At 38.6% G+C, this 22,012-nt stretch overlaps 1 protein-coding gene across 1 annotated transcript; it reads left to right on the top strand.

Annotated features, from left to right (window-relative positions):
• Window positions 1–1,199: 1,199 nt before the first annotated feature.
• Window positions 1,200–20,477, top strand: LOC122208989 (zinc finger protein 430-like). The gene is made up of 5 exons (XM_042920498.1): window positions 1,200–1,309; window positions 5,726–5,852; window positions 6,353–6,452; window position 6,790; window positions 18,532–20,477. Exons 1-5 carry the CDS (start codon window positions 1,295–1,297, stop codon window positions 19,600–19,602), a joined length of 1,314 nt encoding a protein of 437 aa, XP_042776432.1. The 5' UTR covers window positions 1,200–1,294; the 3' UTR covers window positions 19,603–20,477.
• The last annotated feature ends 1,535 nt before the right edge of the window (window positions 20,478–22,012 follow it).

Genomic DNA, 22,012 nt, shown 5'->3' with positions numbered 1-22,012 from the left:
CCTTCCAAAGATATGCATAGAAACTTCTTTCCAGAGTGTCAGTGGGTAGACATAACCATAGTGCCCTTGAGAATGTATACTTGATGATAGACTGGAATAGTGTTGGGGAGAGACAAGTGCATCAAAGATATCATGAAGGACATACCCAAAAGGTGACAACTGCCCATAATAAGAATCTCACTGCCCAAAATGCTGAAGGATATAAAACGTTTTGGAAAACTCCCCTTTCTACGTCCACTACTTCTGCAAAGTGGCATGTTTCTATAATCAAAGGCTCAAATCAAATGGTCAAACATACATATCTGCAGAACAAAAGTTAGGAAATCTAGAAAGTGACCTGGTCCATGCTGAAAATACTTACTTATACCATTTTATCAATAGGATTACATTGACCTTTCAAACATTTCTGAAAATCAGAAATTTTAAAAATAAAAAAATAAGTAGTATCCCTTTGAGGGATCTTCACTGAGCAGTCAATCTTACAACATAACCACAGCATTTTTAATGAAAACAGAATTGCTCAGAACAGTGAATCTGAGAAAATATTTAACCAGGGTTCAAACATTAATTAACATCTGAGGACTCATTTGCCAGAGAACCATTATGACTGTAATAAATGTAGGGAAGTCTTTTATCAAAGTTTCAACCTTATCATATAGAAGAGTATTTGTCTTTAGTCAGATTCCTGAGGGGAACCTGAGAGGGAGTAGGTCATGTCTGTTACATCCTTAAGAGCAACCTTACTCCAGAGGGGGTTTGCTGCAGTCAGACACTCCCTGCATTGTTCCAAAAAGTGTTTTTCCCCACCCAGGGACCTCATGCCCTAATCTTTCCCTTTCTGCCTACTGAATCCTATCTTTTCCTATTATAATTCCAAGTGAGGCCCAGAGGTGAGCAGGAAGGTTTCCCATTAATTTATCAGAGTTGAGTGCAGGCTTTGGCTCAAGGGTCTCCTGTACAGGAGTTGGGGAGGGTCAAGTCCTGTAGCACACTGTTTCTATGCTCAAGCAGAATTTGTGGGCTTCTGTGGGAGGGGAGGCCCCCTGAAAGCAGAGAAGGGAAACTCAGTGATTGGTCTCCAAGTGGGAGCTGACAGTTTCTGAATAGCTCCTGACACAAAGGACTAGGAACTTGGGCCTTTTTTGCATTTCAAAGCCCTGCCTGCAGGCGATCAGGTTACAGGAGGTGAAGAGGCAGTGTTGGTGTCTTTACCGACATTTTCTCCTACTTGTGCTGTGTTTTCTCCACAAAGATCTTCTGAGAAAGAAATCTTGAAGAGGAGGTGAAGGAAAAAATGGCCAGTTCTCAGGTAAGCCTTGCGCCCCAGGCCGGAGGACCTGTGATCTTTTTCTCCTGAATTCCGGGCGTGTAGAAATTGCAGGGCACCTGGGTGTTTCAGCCATTTGAGCATCAGACTCTTGATTTGGGCTCAGGTCATGATCCCAGGGACCTGTGATCCAGCCCTGAGTTGGGGTTCCTGGCAAGCTTAGAGCCTACTTAAGATTTCCTCTCTCTCCCTGTGTCCCTGTCCCCCATTTGCATCCATGTTCTCTCTCTCTCTCCCTCTAAATAAAAAATTTTTTAAATGCCAATGATTTTTTTTTTATCAGTTCTGACGGTTTGCTTTGTGTTTTCACCGAATTACTAACCTTTCAGAAATGATACTCTAGGTTATGTCTTTAGAACACTCCTCCCCTATATCCCAGAGACCTCTCTCTCTTCTGTCCAACATGGCTATCAGTATGGCAACAGCAGTTGTCACTTTGAATTAAATTCCTGCAAGTATTGAAAATATTCCCTTTGTGACAGATCCAGAGGGGAAGGTGTTGAGGCCAAATTTCCTGTTGCTGATGGGGTCTGGTCCTGGGATAGCAATCAAGGAAAACCATTCCCATGTAGGTCTTATCTGAATGCTTTCTCTGCCCCGGGTAGAGTAGGATTATGAAAATGCACAAATACACCAGACAGATATGAGGCACAGAATAACTGGAATGCTCCTGCTCTTCAGGATGTGGAAAAGGTACTTTAAGATATTCTAGATATTACAAGACCTGGAACTATATGTAATTGAAGGCTGTATAAACCCACCATATCCTCAAAGTTGTCTATATTGTGATTTACTGTTTGGGGTCACAAGAACACACTGGTGACCGTGTGTCCTGAGGTGTGCCTTAGGCACTGACATGAATGGTGTACTTGCAGCTGATGTTACCTTCTATTCCTTGGCTTTGGCTCTCTGCCAGATTTCCCCCCAATAACGTTCATATTTTCCTTCTTATCAGTTATAATGATTTTAGGCCTATTCCCTGAGCAATTTCCAGACACCATCGCATTTAAACTGGAAACTTCTTTCTCCTAGTTTCTCTTTCCTTGCATATATATTTTTCTACCTTGAGTTTTTTTCTTTTCTTTTTTAAGTTTATTTATTTTGAGAGCAATAGAGTGAGAGCAGGAGAGTTGTAGAGATTGCAAATCCCAAGGAGGCACCACAGGGTCAGCACTGAGTGGGACATGGGGCTCGAGCTCAAAAACCAAGAGATCTTGACCTGAGCCAAATTCAAAAGTCAGAAGCTTAACTGATTGAGGCATCAAGGCACCCCTTCCTTGTAGTTTCTGATGAGCAGAAGAAAGCCAAATGAAATGTAGATGAAATTAAATTTTCTTACAACTTAAAACCCATGGAGAAATACTTGAGACTGGCAGAGGGAGATATTCCTCCAGGAATTCACAACTGCTTTAATGTTAATGCTTTTCTAGAGGCAAAAAGCTAGCTTAACTTTACAATAGTCAGACTTCCAGTATCCTGTGAGTCTTCTTTAACATATGAAAATCGCTTTAGAAACTTCTTTTATTTCTACTCCCCCCCCCCCCCCCCCAACTTAAAGTCATGGCACGTACTCTATTTACTTCTATGTATTTTCAGAAAAGAAGAATCACATAATTAACAGGTCAGCATATCTTAAAATCCCGAAATAAAACAGAGCACAAATGATGAATGAAACAAAAGCTTTCAATGAGGGGCACCTGTGTGGCTCAGTCGATTAAGCATCTGACTTGAGCTCAGGTCATAATCTCACCGATCCTGAGCTGGAGCCCTGCATGAGGTGAACAGGAGTCAGGCCTCTCCATATTTCTCTCTCTCTCTCTCTCTCTCTCTCTCTCTCTCTCTCTCTACCTCTCCCCCTCCCCCCCCCCCCCCCCGCCCCTCCTGGTATTCTCTCTCTTCTTCTCTCTCCACCCTCTCTCTCTCTCTCAATAAAAAATAAAAAAGCTTTCAAAGAAATACTATGTTAGGAGATCATGGAGTACTATGGTCAAGACAATTCTTGAGATACTCTCTGGTGCCAGATAGTTTATTGAAGTAGCACAGGGACAGGACCCGTGGGCAGAAAGAACTGTACTTTGGTTGCATGAAGCTTATATGTTCCAGGGGAGGGTAGGTGCACAGAGTGTTCAATCACAAATGTTTCTTTAAATTTCTACTTGTAAAACTGCTTCTGCAAGATTTCTCTGGTGCTCATCATTCAGTTCCATATAAAGCAGTGGTGAGATGTACTGGCAGTCACGAGACCCTGTAAAAATGTAGCAACCAGTGGTACGTGGGTTGTTCAGTCACAGCCTGGAGTCACAGCTTGGGTTCTTTCCCTCTCTCTGCCTCTCCCCATTTCACACTTTGCTTACCCACACTCTCTCTCACAATATAAATAAACATTAAAAAAAAAAAAGAATGTAGGAACCAGCATTTATTTGATGCATATCAAAATTATAGGATTATATGTTAGCTTTATGTGCAAAAGGTGGAAATTTTTCTGATTGTATCCCTCATCATACTAGACTCAGAAATAATAACATTATATATATCATAATGTGTGTTTGTGTTGATAGTGTGAGTAAAAGACCTAAGCGTCATCATCTACAACTAGTTTTATGAGTTTTATGTCATTGAAAAAAATTTTTTTTTCTTTTTTTTTTTGAGAGAGAGAATCCCAAGCAGGCTCCACACTGTCAACACAGAGCCTGAGGTGGAGGCTGGAACTCAGGAACCATGAAATCATGACCTGAGCCAGAATCAAGAGTTGGGCACTTAACCAACTGAGCCACCCAGGCATCCCTCATTGAAAATGTTTCTTAGTCACCATTACACTTTCTTACTTTATCATATTTAATGCCTATACAAGAATGTAATGCCTTAATATTTATGGATATGAGCATGGAATGTATAAAGATAGATCAATTTTGTGTGCATACCTTATTCTTTCCATCATTCTTCTCAGGTTTGACACCTGTTATGAACATTGCTTTAGGGTCCCTTCTCCATATTGACCAGTGTGTTATTTTGGGTCAACTCTAGGTCAGATGACCTGTATTAAAATATGATCCCTACCAGGTACTGGATGACTGACAAAACATTTGCTAAAAATAGAAGAATAATGTGTTTCTTCTCTTAGATTGTTATTATTTATTTTCCATGAATTTATGAAACTGTTAGATGCTATCTACTAACCAGGAAATGCCTCGAAAGGCTTGCTGTCATGTTTCTTGCTATTCTAGAAGAACCTGTAATTGCTATAAATCCCATTGAGTTCCAAGTCCTCCAAGAGTTCTTGTCTTTGAGTTCTACTTCCTCGTTATTGAAATATGTATCTCCTGGCCCATAGACTAATGCTTTGTAGAAATGCAGACAACTACCTCATCCTAGAACTCCTGAACAGTATCTGCATTTTAACAAGATCCCCAAGGTCCTGTTGTGAAATTCTAATTCACATTACAATATGCTAAATACACTTGTCACTCCCCAAAACTTTCCATTTAAGAAATAGATAGCACATGTACCATATGATGTAAATACAATATTCAAAATGTATATGCCTGTGTTGATGCCTTCATTTTACAAATTCTCTTGAATAAACACAGTATTTATAAAGGTTCTTACCTCCAAGGTAAAGAATATACTACAGCATAATACTGGGTGACAAATAATCTTACTTCATCAAGCAGGAACCTCACCTAAGCCAGAACCAGTTCTCCTGATCTAACTGAACTAATTATGTCAAGTGGAGTATAAGGTTGCACATAAGCCTTAAGAGAACAGTTGTGTACATACTCTGCATATTTCATAGGAAATGAGGTTTGTGCTCCTCCTTGGGTGAGATTTTAGTATTATAATGAGGTAAAAGGGAGCTCCTGGGTGGCTGAGTCCATTGAGCGTCCTACTCTTAATTTAGGCTCATGTCAGGATGAAAGTCCTGAGATCACGCTCCACTTTAAGCATGGACCCTGGTTGGAATTCTGTCTCTCTCTGCCCCACCCCCACTTGTGCATGCTCTATCTCCCTCAAAGATATAAGATTTAAAATAAAATATTTGAGATGAAGGGAACTGTACTCACTCCGTAGTTTAGTCTATTATGCATTTGCTTAGGTGTGAGTCAGGGGTTAATCTCCAACTGAGCCCATCCAAACTCTTCCTCAGGGCAGTCATTACCTTTTGTTGGATGGTTTCTGTTTCCACTACAGGAGACTATACCCATGGGGAGTTTTTTGTGAAGTAAAAGATAAGATAGAAAAAGAGGTTAAGTAAAGTGTGGAACTAAGATCGGTGGGTACAAGCACAAGCATTAAAGTCAGGTTTTGGAGTCCGGCTGGTGACATTAACTGCCCCTTTCATTTGACCTAGCATTATGAACTCTGCCTGTGGCCACTTGATAAGTGTGTTTTTTATTGCAGGGATTGCTGACATTCAGGGATGTAGCCATAGAATTTTCTCAGGAAGAGTTGCGGTGCCTGAACCACAGTCAGTGGGAACTGTACAGGGATGTGATGTTAGAGAACTACGGACACCTCCTTTTCTTGGGTGAGGATAACTCCTTCCAGATTTCCCAAATCATACTCAGGGATTTGTTCCTTCCCTTGAAGACTGTCTCTTGGAATCTTCCTCTATTGCATGGCTGGGATTCAGATCCCTGCAGTCAGGGAAAGAAGTAGGGGTTTGTAGATATAGAGAAAAATCTTCATGATGTTTCCTTTTCAGCTTTATCTTTCCCTTCCTTAGGATAACATTATCATTTCTGTAGATTAATGGCAATTCTAAGCATTGAGTGGCATAAAATGGTATTTCTGACATCTTAAATACCAATTTCTACTCATTAATGTTGTGGTAGTACTCAGAAGTGGAGGTCAATATCTGAACATGGAAAGTTCATCCTGTGTGTTCTTAAAGGGGGTGTTGGGCCACAGCATTTGGGGACTCATTTTCTAGCATTCTACCATGTCCTCTCTGCTCTACTAAGCACAATAGTGGATCAGAAGTTAGAATCTCCAACCACACTCATATTCTGTTTTTCTAATAAACAGGTCTTGTTGTGTCAAAGCCAGACCTGGTCATCTTTTTGGAACACAAGAAGGATGTCTGGGCCATGGAGAGAAAGGAGACAGTAGCTACACACCCAGGTAGGTGGGAATGAAGAGGATGACAGAGGTGAGGTCCAGTTGTGAAGGAGGAACTGGACCTTAAAATGCGGTTGAGCAGCTCTGCTTGAATGGAAATTAGGTTGAAAAGGCCAGTTTCAGGGCTCTTCCTCTCACATAGGACATCTGCTTTCCAACATATCATGCTTTACATTCTCTAAGGATTCTCCTTCACTTTCACTGAAGGTTCTTCACATCCACAGTGAGGTCCTCCATAATCTGATTGGTTCTCCATTTGCTTTGAGGTCTTGGGGAAATGTCTGCCTTTCTGAGGAACTGTACGCCAATCCATTTCTGAGTTCTGTTTTGCTTCTTGTGTGAAGTGTGTCAGGGTAGTGGTGGGCATCTTGGGATTTGGTGCAGAAATCCCAGGAAGGCTGGAGTGAGACATTACAAGTTTTCTGGTTTATCCTTTCAGTATTACAGAGGCTTTAAACTGAATCATACAAAATAGAGATCCAGTGATTTCATCAGGTAACAAAGCAACTCCCTAAAGTGAGAAAATCTCGTCCTTTGTTTCACCTCAAAAGTTCATTTCTTGGGTTGCCTGGTTGGCTCAGTTGGTTAAGCGTCCGGGTTGAACTCAAGCCATGATCTCAGTTTGTGAGTTTGAAACCTGCACCAGGTTCTCTGCTGTCAGTGAAGAGCCCATTTGGGATCCTCTGACTCTTCCCCTCTCCCGCGTGCTCTCTTTTTCTCAAAGGCAAAATATTTAAAAAAAAAAAGTTCAGGATGCCTGCATGGCTCAGTTGGTTAAGAATTTGACTCTTGATTTTGGTTTAACTCATATCTCAGGGTTTCTTAGTTGAAGCCTCTCATAGGGCTCTGGGTTGACAGCATAGAAACCATTTGGTTTCTGTCTCCCTCTTTCCCTCCCTCCATCCCTCTGTCTCTCTCTCTGTCTCTGCCTGTCCCTTACTTGCTCTTTGCCCTTCCTTCAAATAAATAAATAAAAGTTTTAAGGTTCATTTTCTTTGTATTAACTAAACTAAGAAATTTCCACTCAATGTGTTGCATCCTCAATGGTGAAATAATTTAAAGCATCTATTATTTTCCTAGAACTCTACGTAAATTAATGCCATAGGGGAGCTAGAATATTTAAAAATTAAAACTCAGAGCCTAAAATAAAGTCTCAATTGTTACCGTATTTCTTAATAATTGAATATTCTTATGATTTTGTCTTGTACAGTATGAAGTTCCTGTGACCTTGGCATATGTTTTCACTTTCTGATTACTCACATATCAGATTCCTTTATGTTTTTTTTTAAAGTTCTGATATAACATGGGCATGTGCTTTATAAGAAGGTATATAACTAGTAAAATTCCTATATTTAGAAAAAAGTTTTAATTATAAATATAATTTTACTCCAGGAAAAATTAATCATTGGTTTTTCTATTTTCCTCAGAATATCTGAATTTAATACCAAAGATTTTTATAATAAAGTGATTGTTGGCATATTTTACAATTTTTATGATGTTTATTCAGAAATGAAAGCTTTTGGGGCACTTGGGTCGCTCAGAAGGTTGAGCTTCTGACTCTTGGTTTCAGCTCAGGTTATGATCTCATTGTTTGTGAGTTCAAGCCCTAAGTCCAGTTCTGCACCCACACTGTGGATCCTGCTTGGGATTCTCTCCCTCTCTCTCTGCCCCTCTTCCTCCTCCCTTTTTCTCTCTCTCAAAATAAACTTTTAAAAAAACATAAAAAGAAATGAAAGTTTTTGTTTGCTTGATTCTAAAGAATGGATTATAGGGGCACCTGGGTGGCTCACTGTTTAAGCTTCAGACTTTAGCTTAGGTCATGATCTTGTGGTTCATGAGTTTGAGCACCCCGCATCAGGCTCTATGATGACAGCTCAGAGCCTGGAGGGAGCCTGCTTCGAATTCTGCATCTCCTCTTTCCGCCTCTTCCCTGCTTGCGCTCTGTCTCTCTCTCTCAAAGGTAAATAAACATTAAAAAAAATTAAAAAATAAAGAATGGATTATGCCCTTAAATTATTAACTATTATTAATATATTAGGGATCTATTAACAGAATACATTTTTTAATGTCTTAAGTGCTTAATGCATAAAAGTTTTCATTAGAGCTTTCCGTGGTTGATTTTAATGAATATTCTTTACAATTTTACTGCCCATGAAGACATGCCAACAACTCAACATGTTTCTTTTTCATGGGTACACAGTCACAGTTGAAAATTATAGCTACATAGGGATGCCTAGATTCTGGTCATGATCTCATGGTCTGGGAGTCTGAGGCCTGCATTGGGCTCTGTGCTGACACTGTGGAGCCTTTTGGGATTCTTTCTTTCTCCCTCTTTCTCTGTTCCTCCTCTGCTTTAGTTTTCTCTCTCTCAAAGTAAAGGAGGTTGAAAAAATACATATATACATATATATGCCTCTATATCTCTCTATATAGGCTTCCTTTAAATAATTCATCTTTTATTTATGTAGAATTTTTTGAGGTATATTTTGTTTTACTCTGGTTTGGCAATTCATAAACCATGAGATCATGACTTGAACAGAAGTTGAACGCTTAACCAACCAAGCCACCTAGGCACCCCTAGAAGAACTTTAACATTTCCTATAGGACAGGTCTGCTGATAAACTTAGGTTTTTCCTTGGGAAAGTGTGCATTTCTACATTCATGGAAAACAGTTGTGCCAAGTAGGGTATTCTTGGTGGATTTTTTTAAATATAATTTTTTGTTCTTAATTTACATCCAAATTAGTTACCATATAGTGCAACAATGATTTCAGGAGTAGATCCCTTAGTGCCCCTTACCCATTTAGCCCATCCCCCCTCCCAAAACCTCTCCGGTAACCCTCAGTTTGTTCTCCATACTTATGAGTCTCTTCTGTTTTGTCCCCCTCCCTGTTTTTATATTATTTTTGTTTCCCTTCTTCTATGTTCATCTGTTTTGTCTCTTAAAGTCCTCATAGGAGTGAAGTCATATGATTTTTGTCTTTCTCTAATTTCACTTAGCATAATACCCTCCAGTTCCATCCACATAGTTGCAAATGGCAAGATATCTTTCTTTTTGATTGCCAAGGAATACTCTATTGTATATGTATACAACATCTTCTTTATCCATCCATCCATCGATGGACATTTGGGTTCTTTCCATACTTTGGTTATTGTTGATAGCGCTGCTATAAACATGGGGGTGCATGTACCCCTTTGGAACAGCACAGCTGTATCCTGTGGATAAATGCCTAGTAGTGCAAATGCTGGGTGGTAGGGTAGTTCTATTTTTAGTTTTTTGAGGAACCTCCATACTGTTTTCCAGAGTAGCTGCACCAGCTTGCATTCCCACTTGGTGGATATTTTTTGATCTTTCAGTATTTGAATACATTGTTCCATGCTTTTCTTTCTATAAGGTCTACTGAGAATCCCAGTAACAATCTTGTAGGAGCTCTTATACAAGATGAGTTGCTTTTGTCATGCTTTTCAAAATTCTTTCACTGGTCATTTTTGATAGGTTAATTACAACGTGTCACTGTGTTCATGTCTTGTCTTTTTTTTCTTGAATTTTTATTTAAATAATAGTTAACATACAGTGCAATATTGATTTCAGTATAATTCAGCAGTTCATCACTTACATATAACACACAGTGTTCATCATAACAAGTGCTTTCCTTAATACCCATCTCCCACCATTGATATTTATCCTACTGTGAATTTGCTGAGCTTGTTAATTTGTCTCCTTTCCACATACATGGGACCTACAAGCCTTTAGTTCTTTAGGGAAACTCTCTGCCCCCTTTCACTCTCCTTTCCTTATGGGGTCCCCTTAATGTGTATATTGGTTCACTTGTAGGTGTCCCATGTGTCCCTAGACTTTGTCATTTTCCACATTTTTTTTTTTTTTTTGGTCCTCTTAGATAATTTAAAACAAGGGGTCTTTAGATTGTCTGATTCTCTCTTCTGCTTCATAAAGTCTGTTGCTCTCCCCTTCGTGTATGTTCAAATTCAGTGGTTCTACACTTCAGGTCCTAATTTCTCAGTGATTTTTACAGTTTGTCTCTTTGGGTTTACATTTTGGTCATGGATAGTTTTTCTGCTATCATTTAATTACCTATCCGCTTTCTCTTTTTCCTACATGGACATTAAAAAAAAATTTTTTTTTAAACGTTTATTTATTTTTGAGACAGAGAGAGAGCATGAACGGGGGAGGGTCAGAGAGAGAGAGGGAGACACAGAATCGGAAACAGGCTCCAGGCTCCGAGCTGTCAGCACAGAGCCTGACGCGGGGCTTGAACTCACGAACCATGAGATCATGACCTGAGCCGAAGTCGGACGCTTAACCGAACAAGCCACCCAGGCGCCCCATCCTACATGGACATTTTTATGACTTTTTTTTCTTTAATTCTTTGTCTCACCATTAACACTACCTTATTAATTTAGGGTCAGTTTCGGAGATACATTTCATTCCTGTGATTGGAACTAGTTCTATTTCTTTATGACCTTGTGATCTTTTGTTGAGATTGGTGAATTTAAGAAAACAGCCTCGGGGTTCAGGATTATGAACTTGTTTGTACAGGAGAACACAAATAACCAATTTGTAATGTCTGAATTTTTGTAATTTCCTAGTTTACGAAAGTATAGTTACGTCTTTAGAGCCCATGATGCCTTCCTCTGTTGTCCTCAGCTCTGGAGTCTCTCCAGTGTGTAAACAAAAGCTCACCTGTTGTCTGAGCAGCCATCATAGTGCATCCAGAGGGTGCTCTCATTCCCTCTGCTCCCATGTCCTTCATGACAGAAATAAGCCCCTCAGGCACCTGCAAAGAACCCAGATCACTGAACATAGAGGTCACTCCTGTGTTTGTCTCCTGATGAGAGGTAACTGTTTTCACACAGTGTTGGCAAGGAGTGTCAGGAACGGTGAGTAGCTGTTGTGGGCCAGTGTCACAAACTTTGTTTCTTTGATGTTTCTTTTCTTCATTTCTACTTGCCTGCATGGGCTGGGTTCTCCTAATTGCGTTCTGGAGCATTCACAAGGTAATTTAGTCCATTTTTGTCTCCATGGAGGAGCATCATCCCGATGCTCCCTATTTCTCCACTGCTGATGTCCTGTGATGGGTATTAATTTTGCATATTAGCATTTAACATATATGCATGTGAGTGTAATAAGTGGGAGAACTGATCATGTATCTTTTACTTGTGTCTTTCCATAACACTATAGGCCTATTGGCAAAGTCAGGTAAAGAATATTCTTTTTAAAGGGTGATGTAGGAACAAATGGAAGCTGTGGCTCTTAGTATTTACACTTAGTGATGACTTGGATGAAGAGGGTAGAGACGGGCAGAAATGAGGTTACGATGGATATCACCAAAGCGGGATAATTGCCCTTAATGGAACCCGTACTGCCAGAAGAGATCAAGTGTATAAAATGCTTGGGGGAAAACCCCACCTTAAGTCAGTTATATTTGAACCCAAAGACCAAAATCCATTTTTGTAAATTTTTAAAAATATTTTACTCATTTTTGAGAGAAAGAGTGTAAGCAGGGGAGAAGTAGAGACAGAGAGATGGAGACACATAATCAGTAGCAGGCTCAAGGCTCTGAGCTGTCAGCACAGAGCCTGATATGGGGCTTGAACTCATGAAGCATGAGATAGTGATGTGGGCTGAGGTCAGATATCCAACCTACTGAGCGATCCAGGTGCCCCTCCAAAATTCATTTTTAATCCTACATGTTCTCTGGAAGGACTTTTGGAAATTCTGGAAAATATACCAATGCATGCCAAAACTACTCATTGGAATTATTTCAGATATAAGATTGGATTAATCGTTCAGTGATTCACTGAAATACTTCTAAATTTAGACATTTAAAAAGGAAGATAAAAACTCGAAATGTGATTGTGTTGAGATGTCTTTTCAGAGGGTTCATTATTCTTCCACCAGGTATAATCCCTCTTTTTCCAAAGTCTCTAAATTTGATAAAAACCAGACAGTCTGTATGCAAACATCACTGTTCAATGTTATCACATAGTACCTAATATGGAACTAGTTTTTATGTGTGGTGAACTTCAGAAGGCCTTTAATGAGAACTCTATCTTCCATAATTACCAAGGTGTTTAGTATGGAATTACAACTTACCAGTGTAAAGAATCTGGGAAGAAACATGAAGCAAGGGTCAAATCATCGATTTCAGAGAACTCCGTTTCCAGATATCCAGTATAAAAGTAATAAATGTGGGAATGTGTCTTATGAAACCTCAAATCCTATTGTACATCACTGTATCCTTACTGGAGAGAAGACTTAAAATGCAGCAACTCTAGTAAAGCTTTTAATTAGTCTTCAAAACTTGCTCAACAGCAGAGATTTCATAATGGGAAGAAACCTTACAAATATAACAATATGGCAAAGGTTTTCAGTACCACTCAAAACTTGTCAACATGAGGTGTGATATATACTGGGGAGAAGGCTGAAAATGTTTTGGCAAAGGCTTTAGGCAGAACTTCAAACTTTGTGACCATCAGAGAGTGCATACTGAAAGAAATATTACCAATGTAAAAAAATTTGACAAAGCATTTAATCGTCATCAAAACCTTCAACATGAGATCGTCCTGAGGAGATACTTTACAGATGTCAAGAATGTTGACAACGTCTACCTAGAACTGAATTTATAAAACATCAGAAAAACTACACTGGATATAAACCCCAGAAATGTAATGAGTGATGAAAAATGTTTGCTTTTCATATATATTAAAAAAATTTCTTTATAAAGATAAAAAAAAATTACAGTTGTGAACAATTGGCAAGCTATGTAATGGAATGTGAAATCTAAATTGAGAGAATTCTCAGCAGAAAGAAGTCAATACCACTTTTGAGACATGATTCTAAATCAGAGTATTTATTATAGAGAAAAATCCAAAATTAAAACACTCAGGTTGTTTATTTAGCCTTGGACAATGGAGGTGCTATGGGATGCCAACCCCTCCACAAGTGAACATCTGCTTGTAACTTGTGAGCCCCCCAATTTAAAAACATAGGCACTTTCCCATGGAAATAGCCTATTGTTGACAGAAGCCTCATCTAGAACATAGTCAATACCCCATTATTAATATGTGGTCTGTATTATAGGCAGTGTTTTTATAATAAAGCAAGCATGAGGAAAGAATATTAAGGAAATCATAATGAAGAGAAAACACATTTACAGTATATATATAAATTTGTGTATAAGTGGACCCACACTATTAAAACCCATTTTCTTCAATGGTCAACTGTGTTTGTTAATATGCGTGAAAGAATCAAGGGAAGATGGATATCTGTCTGGAGAGGAATAATTTTACTGTCTCCTTTTTCTTTTGACCATGATTGTGATTTGTTGAGGGGGGTGTGTGTGTGGAAAATATTATAAGCTTGTGTGCATGCAAAAGGATTTGATTGTTTCTGTCTCTCAGACATACACGGCTGTTGTATGATGGGGAATTCTCTAATACCAGCTTTTCCATGGAAGATAAAGAACACTGTCATGTACAATGTACGAAGAAAGTCTACATTCACATGCTGTTTGTGGTTGACGTATAACTGATGTAAGTAACCATGAAGTGATCATTCAAGGCATCATTATTTGCATTAAAGTAAGATAGAGGAACATTCTGAATTTTAAATAGATATGACAGTTTTTTTGCAAGGAGATTATGGTGGCTGTTGATTTAAAATTTGCATGCATCTTCATAATAGCAATCGATAGAAGTCAAGAATATTAGGCAGTTGAAATAGAGATTTTCACGCATCGTAGGCAAGGATAGCTAACTCTTCCATAAAAGGGTGTAAAATTGTTATAAATCCACATTTATTCAATAATGGGCCTCAGTTTGAACAGAATGGAAAGCACAACTCACAGATCAGAGGAACAGAATGGTTCTTGAATGATTGAAAGGGGTGTTTTGACCAAGGATCATATAGCGGTTTTGCACTGGTTTGGTTAGAAGGCATTTGAATTTAATATATTTTGAATAAGAACACTGAATGGATTTTAATGTGTTAACTCTGTGTTAATGAATGAACTGTTCCCCTACACCAACATTAGCCTGCCCCACCTTCATTAAGGTTGCTGGTAAACAGTAACACAAAGTATAATCGACCATTGAACAACATGGGTTTGGACTCTGTGGGTACATTTATAGTCAGGTTTGTTTATTGTACAGAAATATATTTTCTCTTCTGAGTTTCTTAACATTTTCCTCTCTTGAAATTCCTTTATTGTAGGAATGGCATATATAACACATATAACATAAAATATACATTAATTGATTGTTCTTGATAAAATTCCTTGTCAATAGTAGGCTATTAAAATGTAGTGTTGGGGAGTAAAAGTAATACACAGATTTTTAACGGCATGAGGGGTGGGCACACTGAAACTTCCCTACTTTGGCTAAGGAAACAGTAAGATCCAGAAGGCACAGAGAACTCCTGTCAAAATCAACAAAAGCAGGCCCACACCAAGATATATTAGATTAAATTTACAAAATATGGTGATAAAGAAAAACTCTTCAAAGCAGGAAGACATCTTTCACTTATCAGGGAGAACCATAAGGTTACCTGGTGATTTTTCAACAGAAACTTGGCAAGCCAGAAGGGAGTGGCATCATCTATTCCACGTGCTGACTGGGAAAAATAGGCAGCCGGGAAGTCTCTATCCAGCAAGGCTATCATTCAGAAGGGAAGGAGAGACAGAGTTTCCCAGAAAAGCAAAATCTCAAGGAATTCCTCACCACTGAACTAGCCCTGCAGGAAATGTCAAAGGGGAATCTTTAAGTGCAAAGAAGACACCAAAAGTGACAAAGAAAAAGGATCCAGAAAGTATATAGAAACGAGAAAACAATTAATAAAATGGCAATAAATATGTATCAATGAATACTTTAAATGAAAATGTACTATACCTTCCAATCAAAACACATAGGGTCTCCGAATGGAATAAACCAACCAAACAAAAACAACAAAAAAATAAACCCCAGGCCCATCTATATGCTGCCTACAAGAGACTCCATGTAGACCTGAAGACACTTACAGATAGAAAGTGCGGGTGGTAGAGAAACCTTTCTCACGCAGATGAAGGTCAAAAGAAAGCCAGAGTAGCAATACTTGGGTTGGACAAACCAGATATTTTATTCTTGTGTGGTAATTATCCTGCTTTGGTACCAGGGCAATGCTGGCCTCCTAGGGTTATTTTGAATGGGTTCCTTCTATTCTATTTTTAAGATTTTGATGAAGAGTCCCTAAATTTGGTTTTCTTTTTAATGTTTGTTAGAATTGACCAATGAAGGCAAGAGGCTGTGGGCTTTCCTATGCTGGGAGGTTTTTTATTCCAAATTCAACTTGTATATTTGTGATGATCTAAGAAGATTCCTTATTTCTTGAGCCCAAGATTCATTTTTCAATCTTGGTAAATTGTGCATTGTTTAAAATTACATTTTTTTCAATTTTGTCTAACTTGTTAGTATATCATTGTTGATAGTGATCTGTTATCACACTATATATTTCTGTGGTTATCTGTTGTGAGGTTTCCGTTCCATTTCTCCATTTGGTGTTTGAGTTCTCTCTCGTTTTTTCTTAGTTAATGTAGTTGAAGAATTTCCATTTCTGTTTGTTTTGAAAAACCTGGGCATTATTTTCCATGTTATTCTTTATTCTGGTCTCTTTTATTTCTAATTTTAATTTTTTGGTTTTACTTATTTATTTATTTATTTAGAGAGAGCGAGCATGCAAGCTGGGGCAAGGGGCAGAATAAGAGAGACAGAATCTTAGACTCCTCACTGAGAGTGGAGCCCTACCTGGGACTTGATCCCACAACCCTGGGATCATGACCTGAGCTGAAATCAGGAGTTAGACGCTTAATGGACTGAGATACCCAGGTGCCCCAACTATTTTATTTATTTCTGATTTTTCCTTGGTATTTCCTTCTACTCCTGTAGAACTGAATGTGGGGCTTGAACTTGCTAACCACGAGACCATGAACTGAGCCAGAGTCAGATGCTCAAATGACTGAACGACTCAGGCACCCCTGTTGTTGTTTTTAATATTTATTTGTTTTTGGAAAGGAGAGAATCCCAGGCAGGCCCTGTATGGACATCATAGAGCCTGAGAAGGGACTGGAGTCACAAACCATGAGATCATGAAAGCCAAAATCAAGAGTCTGATGCTAACCTACTGAGTCACTCAGGCGCTCCTTAAAGGCAAAGACCATTTTGTGTGTTTCAATAGGTCTATGTATGTCTGGTTCTTCAAAATCAGAGGCACAGTTGTTTTAACAATCATTTCTTGGGGATGTGGAAAGGAGGAGAATGATCCTTCCTCTAAAATGTTGGGCAGGAGTTGCTTTCTGACCACAAGAGTACTTGTACAATTCTCAAGGCTGTAAGGGAGGGTGTCAAAATGCCATTGTGGTACATGCCTATGCTCTTGCTCTACTGTCCAAATGAACTTGAACAGTGTGCCAAAATGCACCTTTCTTTTCCCAGTTACCCAAAATCTGTATGGTGTGTTAAAGACCCCAGATTGATTGATAGGGAGATTCATACATAGATACATAGATGGATGGATGTATAGGTACATAGATGATAGATTTCTTCATGGTGGAGTCCAGGTAAGTTTTATCTTTTTGAAATTCATAACCATTCTTTGGTATTGACTTCTTGCCATATAATTATCTATTGTGGGCCTATTTATTTTTATTTCTATGGGATCAGTTGTACTGTATCTGCCTTCACTTCATTACTTCTGATTTTAGTCAGCTTTCTCTGTCATTTTGATGATTAGATATAGCTCTGTTGATTTTGGGGGGCTTTCTGAACACCACCTTTTCCTATTGTTGATTTTTCCTATTTTTGCTACATATTTTTCATTTTTGTTTTAGTTATCCTTTCTTCTGCTAATTTTGAGCAATATTGTACATTTCCTGAATTTCTGAGATGTAAGAGAATGATTTCTGCTACATCAAGATGTGCTACACAATTCTCTCTTAAGCTATGTGGTCAGTTCCTTGTGTGCAAGTTTATGTGTCCATGGAAGAATGAAGTCCTGGTGATTTCTTTCAGCTATATTCCTGATGTTCTCTGATTGATTTTAAGGTTCTATATTAGAAGTTGTGAGTACATTTATCTGAGAGTAGTATCTGGAATGATTTTACTTTTGTTATTTGATCTCTTTCAGCTGTATTTTCACTTGGCACCCAGACATTCCTGCCAAAGCCATGCATTGAAGCTTTTTCCCAGAAAGTGTCAATGAGTAGATATAAACATAGTTCACCTGAGAATGTACACTTACTGACAGACTGGAACAAGGGTAGGGAGAGTGAAGGGCACCAAAGATATCTGGGGACTCCTTTTCCAGAGAACGATGATGAATGTAATAAATATGGGGAAGCCTTTTATCAAAGCACCAACCTTATTATACACAGGAGTATCCCTAAGGGAGAGAATCTTTATAAATACATTGAATGTGAGAAAATTCTTAACCAGTCTTCCAATGTTGTTGATCAGAGGGTTCATGTGGGAAGAAACCATTACAGATGTAATAATCCTGGGAACATGTTTACTCATTCATCAAGACTAAGCACACATAAGACAACTGGTACTGGAGAGGAAAGTTATATAGGTAACGAATGTGGAAAAGCCTTTGACCACCAACAAATACATACTGGACAGAAACCTTACAAATGTGAAGAATGTGGCAAGACCTTTAAATTCTGCTCAACCCTTACTCAACATAAGTTAACTCATATTGGAGAGAAACCTTTCCAATGTAAGGAATGTGGCCATGTCTTTAAACGGCTCTCAACCTTTACAGAACATTACAGAATTCATAGTGGAGTGAAACCTTACCAATGTAACGAATGTGGCAAAGCCTTTAACCGGCACTCATCCCTTACAAGACATCAAAGAATTCATACTCGAGAGACACCTTACAAGCGTAAGGAATGTGGTAAGGCCTTTATTCATTCACAACCGTCTGAACATCAAAAAATTCGTACTGAGGAGAAACCTTACAAATGCCAACAATGTGGCAAGTCCTTTAACAGATCCTCAGACTTTATTCCACATCACAGAATTCATACTGGAGAGAAACCTTACCAATGCAAAGAATGTGGCAAGACCTTTAACTGGCCCGCATCCCTTAGGGTACATCACAGAATTCATACTGGAGAGAAACATTACCAATGTAAAGAGTGTGGCAAGGCCTTTACCCACCTCTCAAGCCTTACCAACCATCACAGAATTCATACTGGAGAGAAACTTTACCAATGTAATGAATGTGGCAAGGCCTTTAGGTACTTCTCAACCTTTACACAACATCGCGGAATTCATACTGGAGTGAAACCTTACAAATGTAAAGAATGTGGTAAAGCCTTTAACTGGCACTCAGCCCTTAAGACACATCAAAGAATTCATAGTGGAGAGAAACCTTACCAATGTAAAGAATGTGGCAAGGCCTTTTCCCGCCAGGCACATCTTAATGTACATCACAGAATTCATAGTGGACAGAAACCTTATGAATGTAAAGAATGTGGCAAGGCTTTTAGCTACATCTCAAACTATACACAACATCACAGAATTCATATTGGAGTGAAACCTTACAAATGTCAAGAATGTGGCAAGGCCTTTTACCGCCAGGCATATCTTAATGTACATCACAGAATGCATAGTGGAGAGAAACCTCACAAATGTCAAGAATGTGGCAAGACCTTTAACCAGCATTCAACCCTTAGAGAACATCAAGGAATTCATACTGGACAGAAACCTTACCAATGTAAAGAATGCGGCAAAGCCTTTAACTGGCAATCGGCCCTTAAAAGACATCACAGAATTCATAGTGGAGAGAAACCTTACCAATGTAAAGAATGTGGCAAGACCTTTAGCCAGCACTCATCCCTTAGAGAACATCAAGGAATTCATACTGGACAGAAACCTTACCCATGTACAGAATGTGGCAAAGCCTTTAACTGGCCATCAGCCCTTAAGAGACATCACAGAATTCATAGAGGAGAGAAACCTTACCAATGTAAAGAATGTGGCAAGACCTTTAACCACCACTCATCCCGTAGTAGACATTACAAAACTCATACTGGAGAGAAACCTTACCAATATGAACAATGTGGGAAAATGTTTTACCACTGTTCAACCTTGACTTATTAACATAGAATTCAGACTAGAGCAAAGCTTCTAAATGTTAAGATTGTGACAGAATTTTAAGGACTCCTCAACTCTTATTCCATATCAGATAATTCATACTGAAGAGTAATGATACCCATTGGGAATGTGGCAAGATATTAAAGCAATGCTTAAACCTGGATTCTTCATCAGAGAATATATACTGGAGATGATTTTACCAATACAAAGAATTTGGCAAGCCTTTTAATCAGTACTCAAACCTCATTCAACATCACAGAATTCATACTCCAGAGAAAAATGATAACAAATGTGGCAAAAAAGTGTTTCAGACTGCTCAAGCCTTACTCATCATCAGAGTTCCTGTTGTGGAGAGACATTACAAATGTAATGAATGTGGGAAACCTCTAGCTGGAACTCACAACTACCTCAACATCACAGTTATTATACAGGAGTGAAACTGTAAAATGTAAAGAGAGTGGCTGATCTTTAGCTGGAATTCAGTCATGACCCAGTATCCCCAAATGCATACTCGGGGATAATGTATGTATAAGGAAAGACCTTTTTGAATATACACTTTAGAAAACAAACCATACGGAGAGGAAAGTAACCTGAAAGATATAAATACTTAGTCATCTAATTACCTGAACATCAACTGTCAATAAACGTCACAGAATTCACACTAGAAAGGAGTACATTGGTCACTCTATTCAGACCTTATTCTCCACGAAAATACTTAACCATGTGGGATAAAACAAAGTTGAACACTTAGATAACGAATATGCGGGTATGCCTGAAAATAGAGAAGGGGCGGTGTTTTGCATAGGAATAAGTAATTTCAATATGCTTTTGTTTTACCTTGGCCCTTTTTAAGATGTTGACTACAAGTATTAATGTATTTGTGCTCCCAAATCAGTTCAGATTCCCAGTGGGTGTTGAAAGTATGTGGCTGATTCTTCCTGCATCAAAGATATCAGATGCCCTTCCCTCTTAGGTGGGACTCCTGCATACCTGATTTTCCATGGAAGCTGAAGGACAATATGATGTACAATCTATGAACAAACCTAACTGGAGAGGTCATTATGTTTCTAACACTGATGTAAGTTATTACAAAATGAGTGTTCAGAACGTCATTCTTGAACATTTATTAAAACTAAAAACGTTTCTGAATGTTATAAAAAAAAGTGTTATAGTTATTGGTTTTGTGCAGTCCAGGCACATACTGAGACAACTTCTTACCAGCAATAGTTAGAACTAGAGAATACCAGTTGATGTGGTTGAAAGGAAGAAACCTTCACAGATATCAGAAAAAGAGTAACTAACTCTTCCCTAACATGGCATAGGATTGTACATTGACATCTTGTAAGAATTACCTCAGGTCTCAAAGAGTTTTAGTATGCAAAATTAAGGTGTTAACAAAATAAATTTTTATAAGATGTCTCCTTAAAGCCTCCTGGTAACCACAAAGCAAAACCTGTAGTAGATACACAAAACATAAAGAGAAAGGAATCAAAGTACACCACTAGAAAATCAACAAATCACAAAGAAAAAGACCAAACGGATAAGAAAGGGGCAAGTAATTCTACAACAGCTAAAAACATGGAAAACAATGACAAGAATAACTCCATCCATACCTGTGTCAATACTTATTTTAAATATAAAGGGACTAAATTCTCCAACCAAAAGATACATTGGCTGAAAGGAAAGAAGTACACAAACTAAGGATTCGTGCTGCCTTCGAGAGACTCACTTCAGCTGTAGGAACACACTCAGGCTGAAAGCGCAGGTGTGGAAAAAGATCTTCCATGCCAATGGAAAACAAAAGAATGTGGAGTAGCCATGCTTACATCAGACAAAACAGACTTTAAGCCCAAGACTGTAAGAAGTCACAGTGCATGTCCTTACAAAATAGAGGGGTCACCTCGTGCAGCGTTTTTAGTTATGTGGTGTTTGGCAGAATGGCAATAAGGTGTTCACCCATTTTTCTTGGGGGAGCGGGGGAGGGACACCAACAAGAGTATGTTCATGTAACTCATATAGTGTTTAACAATTTGAAAACCCACACATTTTTCCACTACTCTTGGTGGTGTTTGTATAGGTACCTGAACTGTAGCTTGTGTAATGTTTATGAACATCTGTATCTTAGGAGTTTCCTAAATGGCTAGTTGATATTCAAAATCCTATTCCTGAGATTTGATGGTTTGGGGGGAAAAAAGAACCCTGAATGACGCTTTGAGAAACACCTATTGCTTCCAGGTTTTGATGAGTGTGGGGAAAATAACTGTTGCAATGAAAATCTGGGAATTTTACTGTAACAAGTGGCCAATGGTTTCTCAAAACCAACTTGTAGAGGCTAATAAATCTTTTCCACAGTATTCCATTTGCTAACTTCTTGCTGTAATACACTGCATTTTTTTCCTCTCATATGTCAATTAAT

The sequence above is a fragment of the Panthera leo genome, chromosome E2 (genome assembly GCF_018350215.1).
Source record: "Panthera leo isolate Ple1 chromosome E2, P.leo_Ple1_pat1.1, whole genome shotgun sequence".
NCBI lineage: Eukaryota > Metazoa > Chordata > Mammalia > Carnivora > Felidae > Panthera > Panthera leo.
Note: the sequence above shows the minus strand (reverse complement) of the source record. Positions and strands in the feature narration are given on the sequence as shown.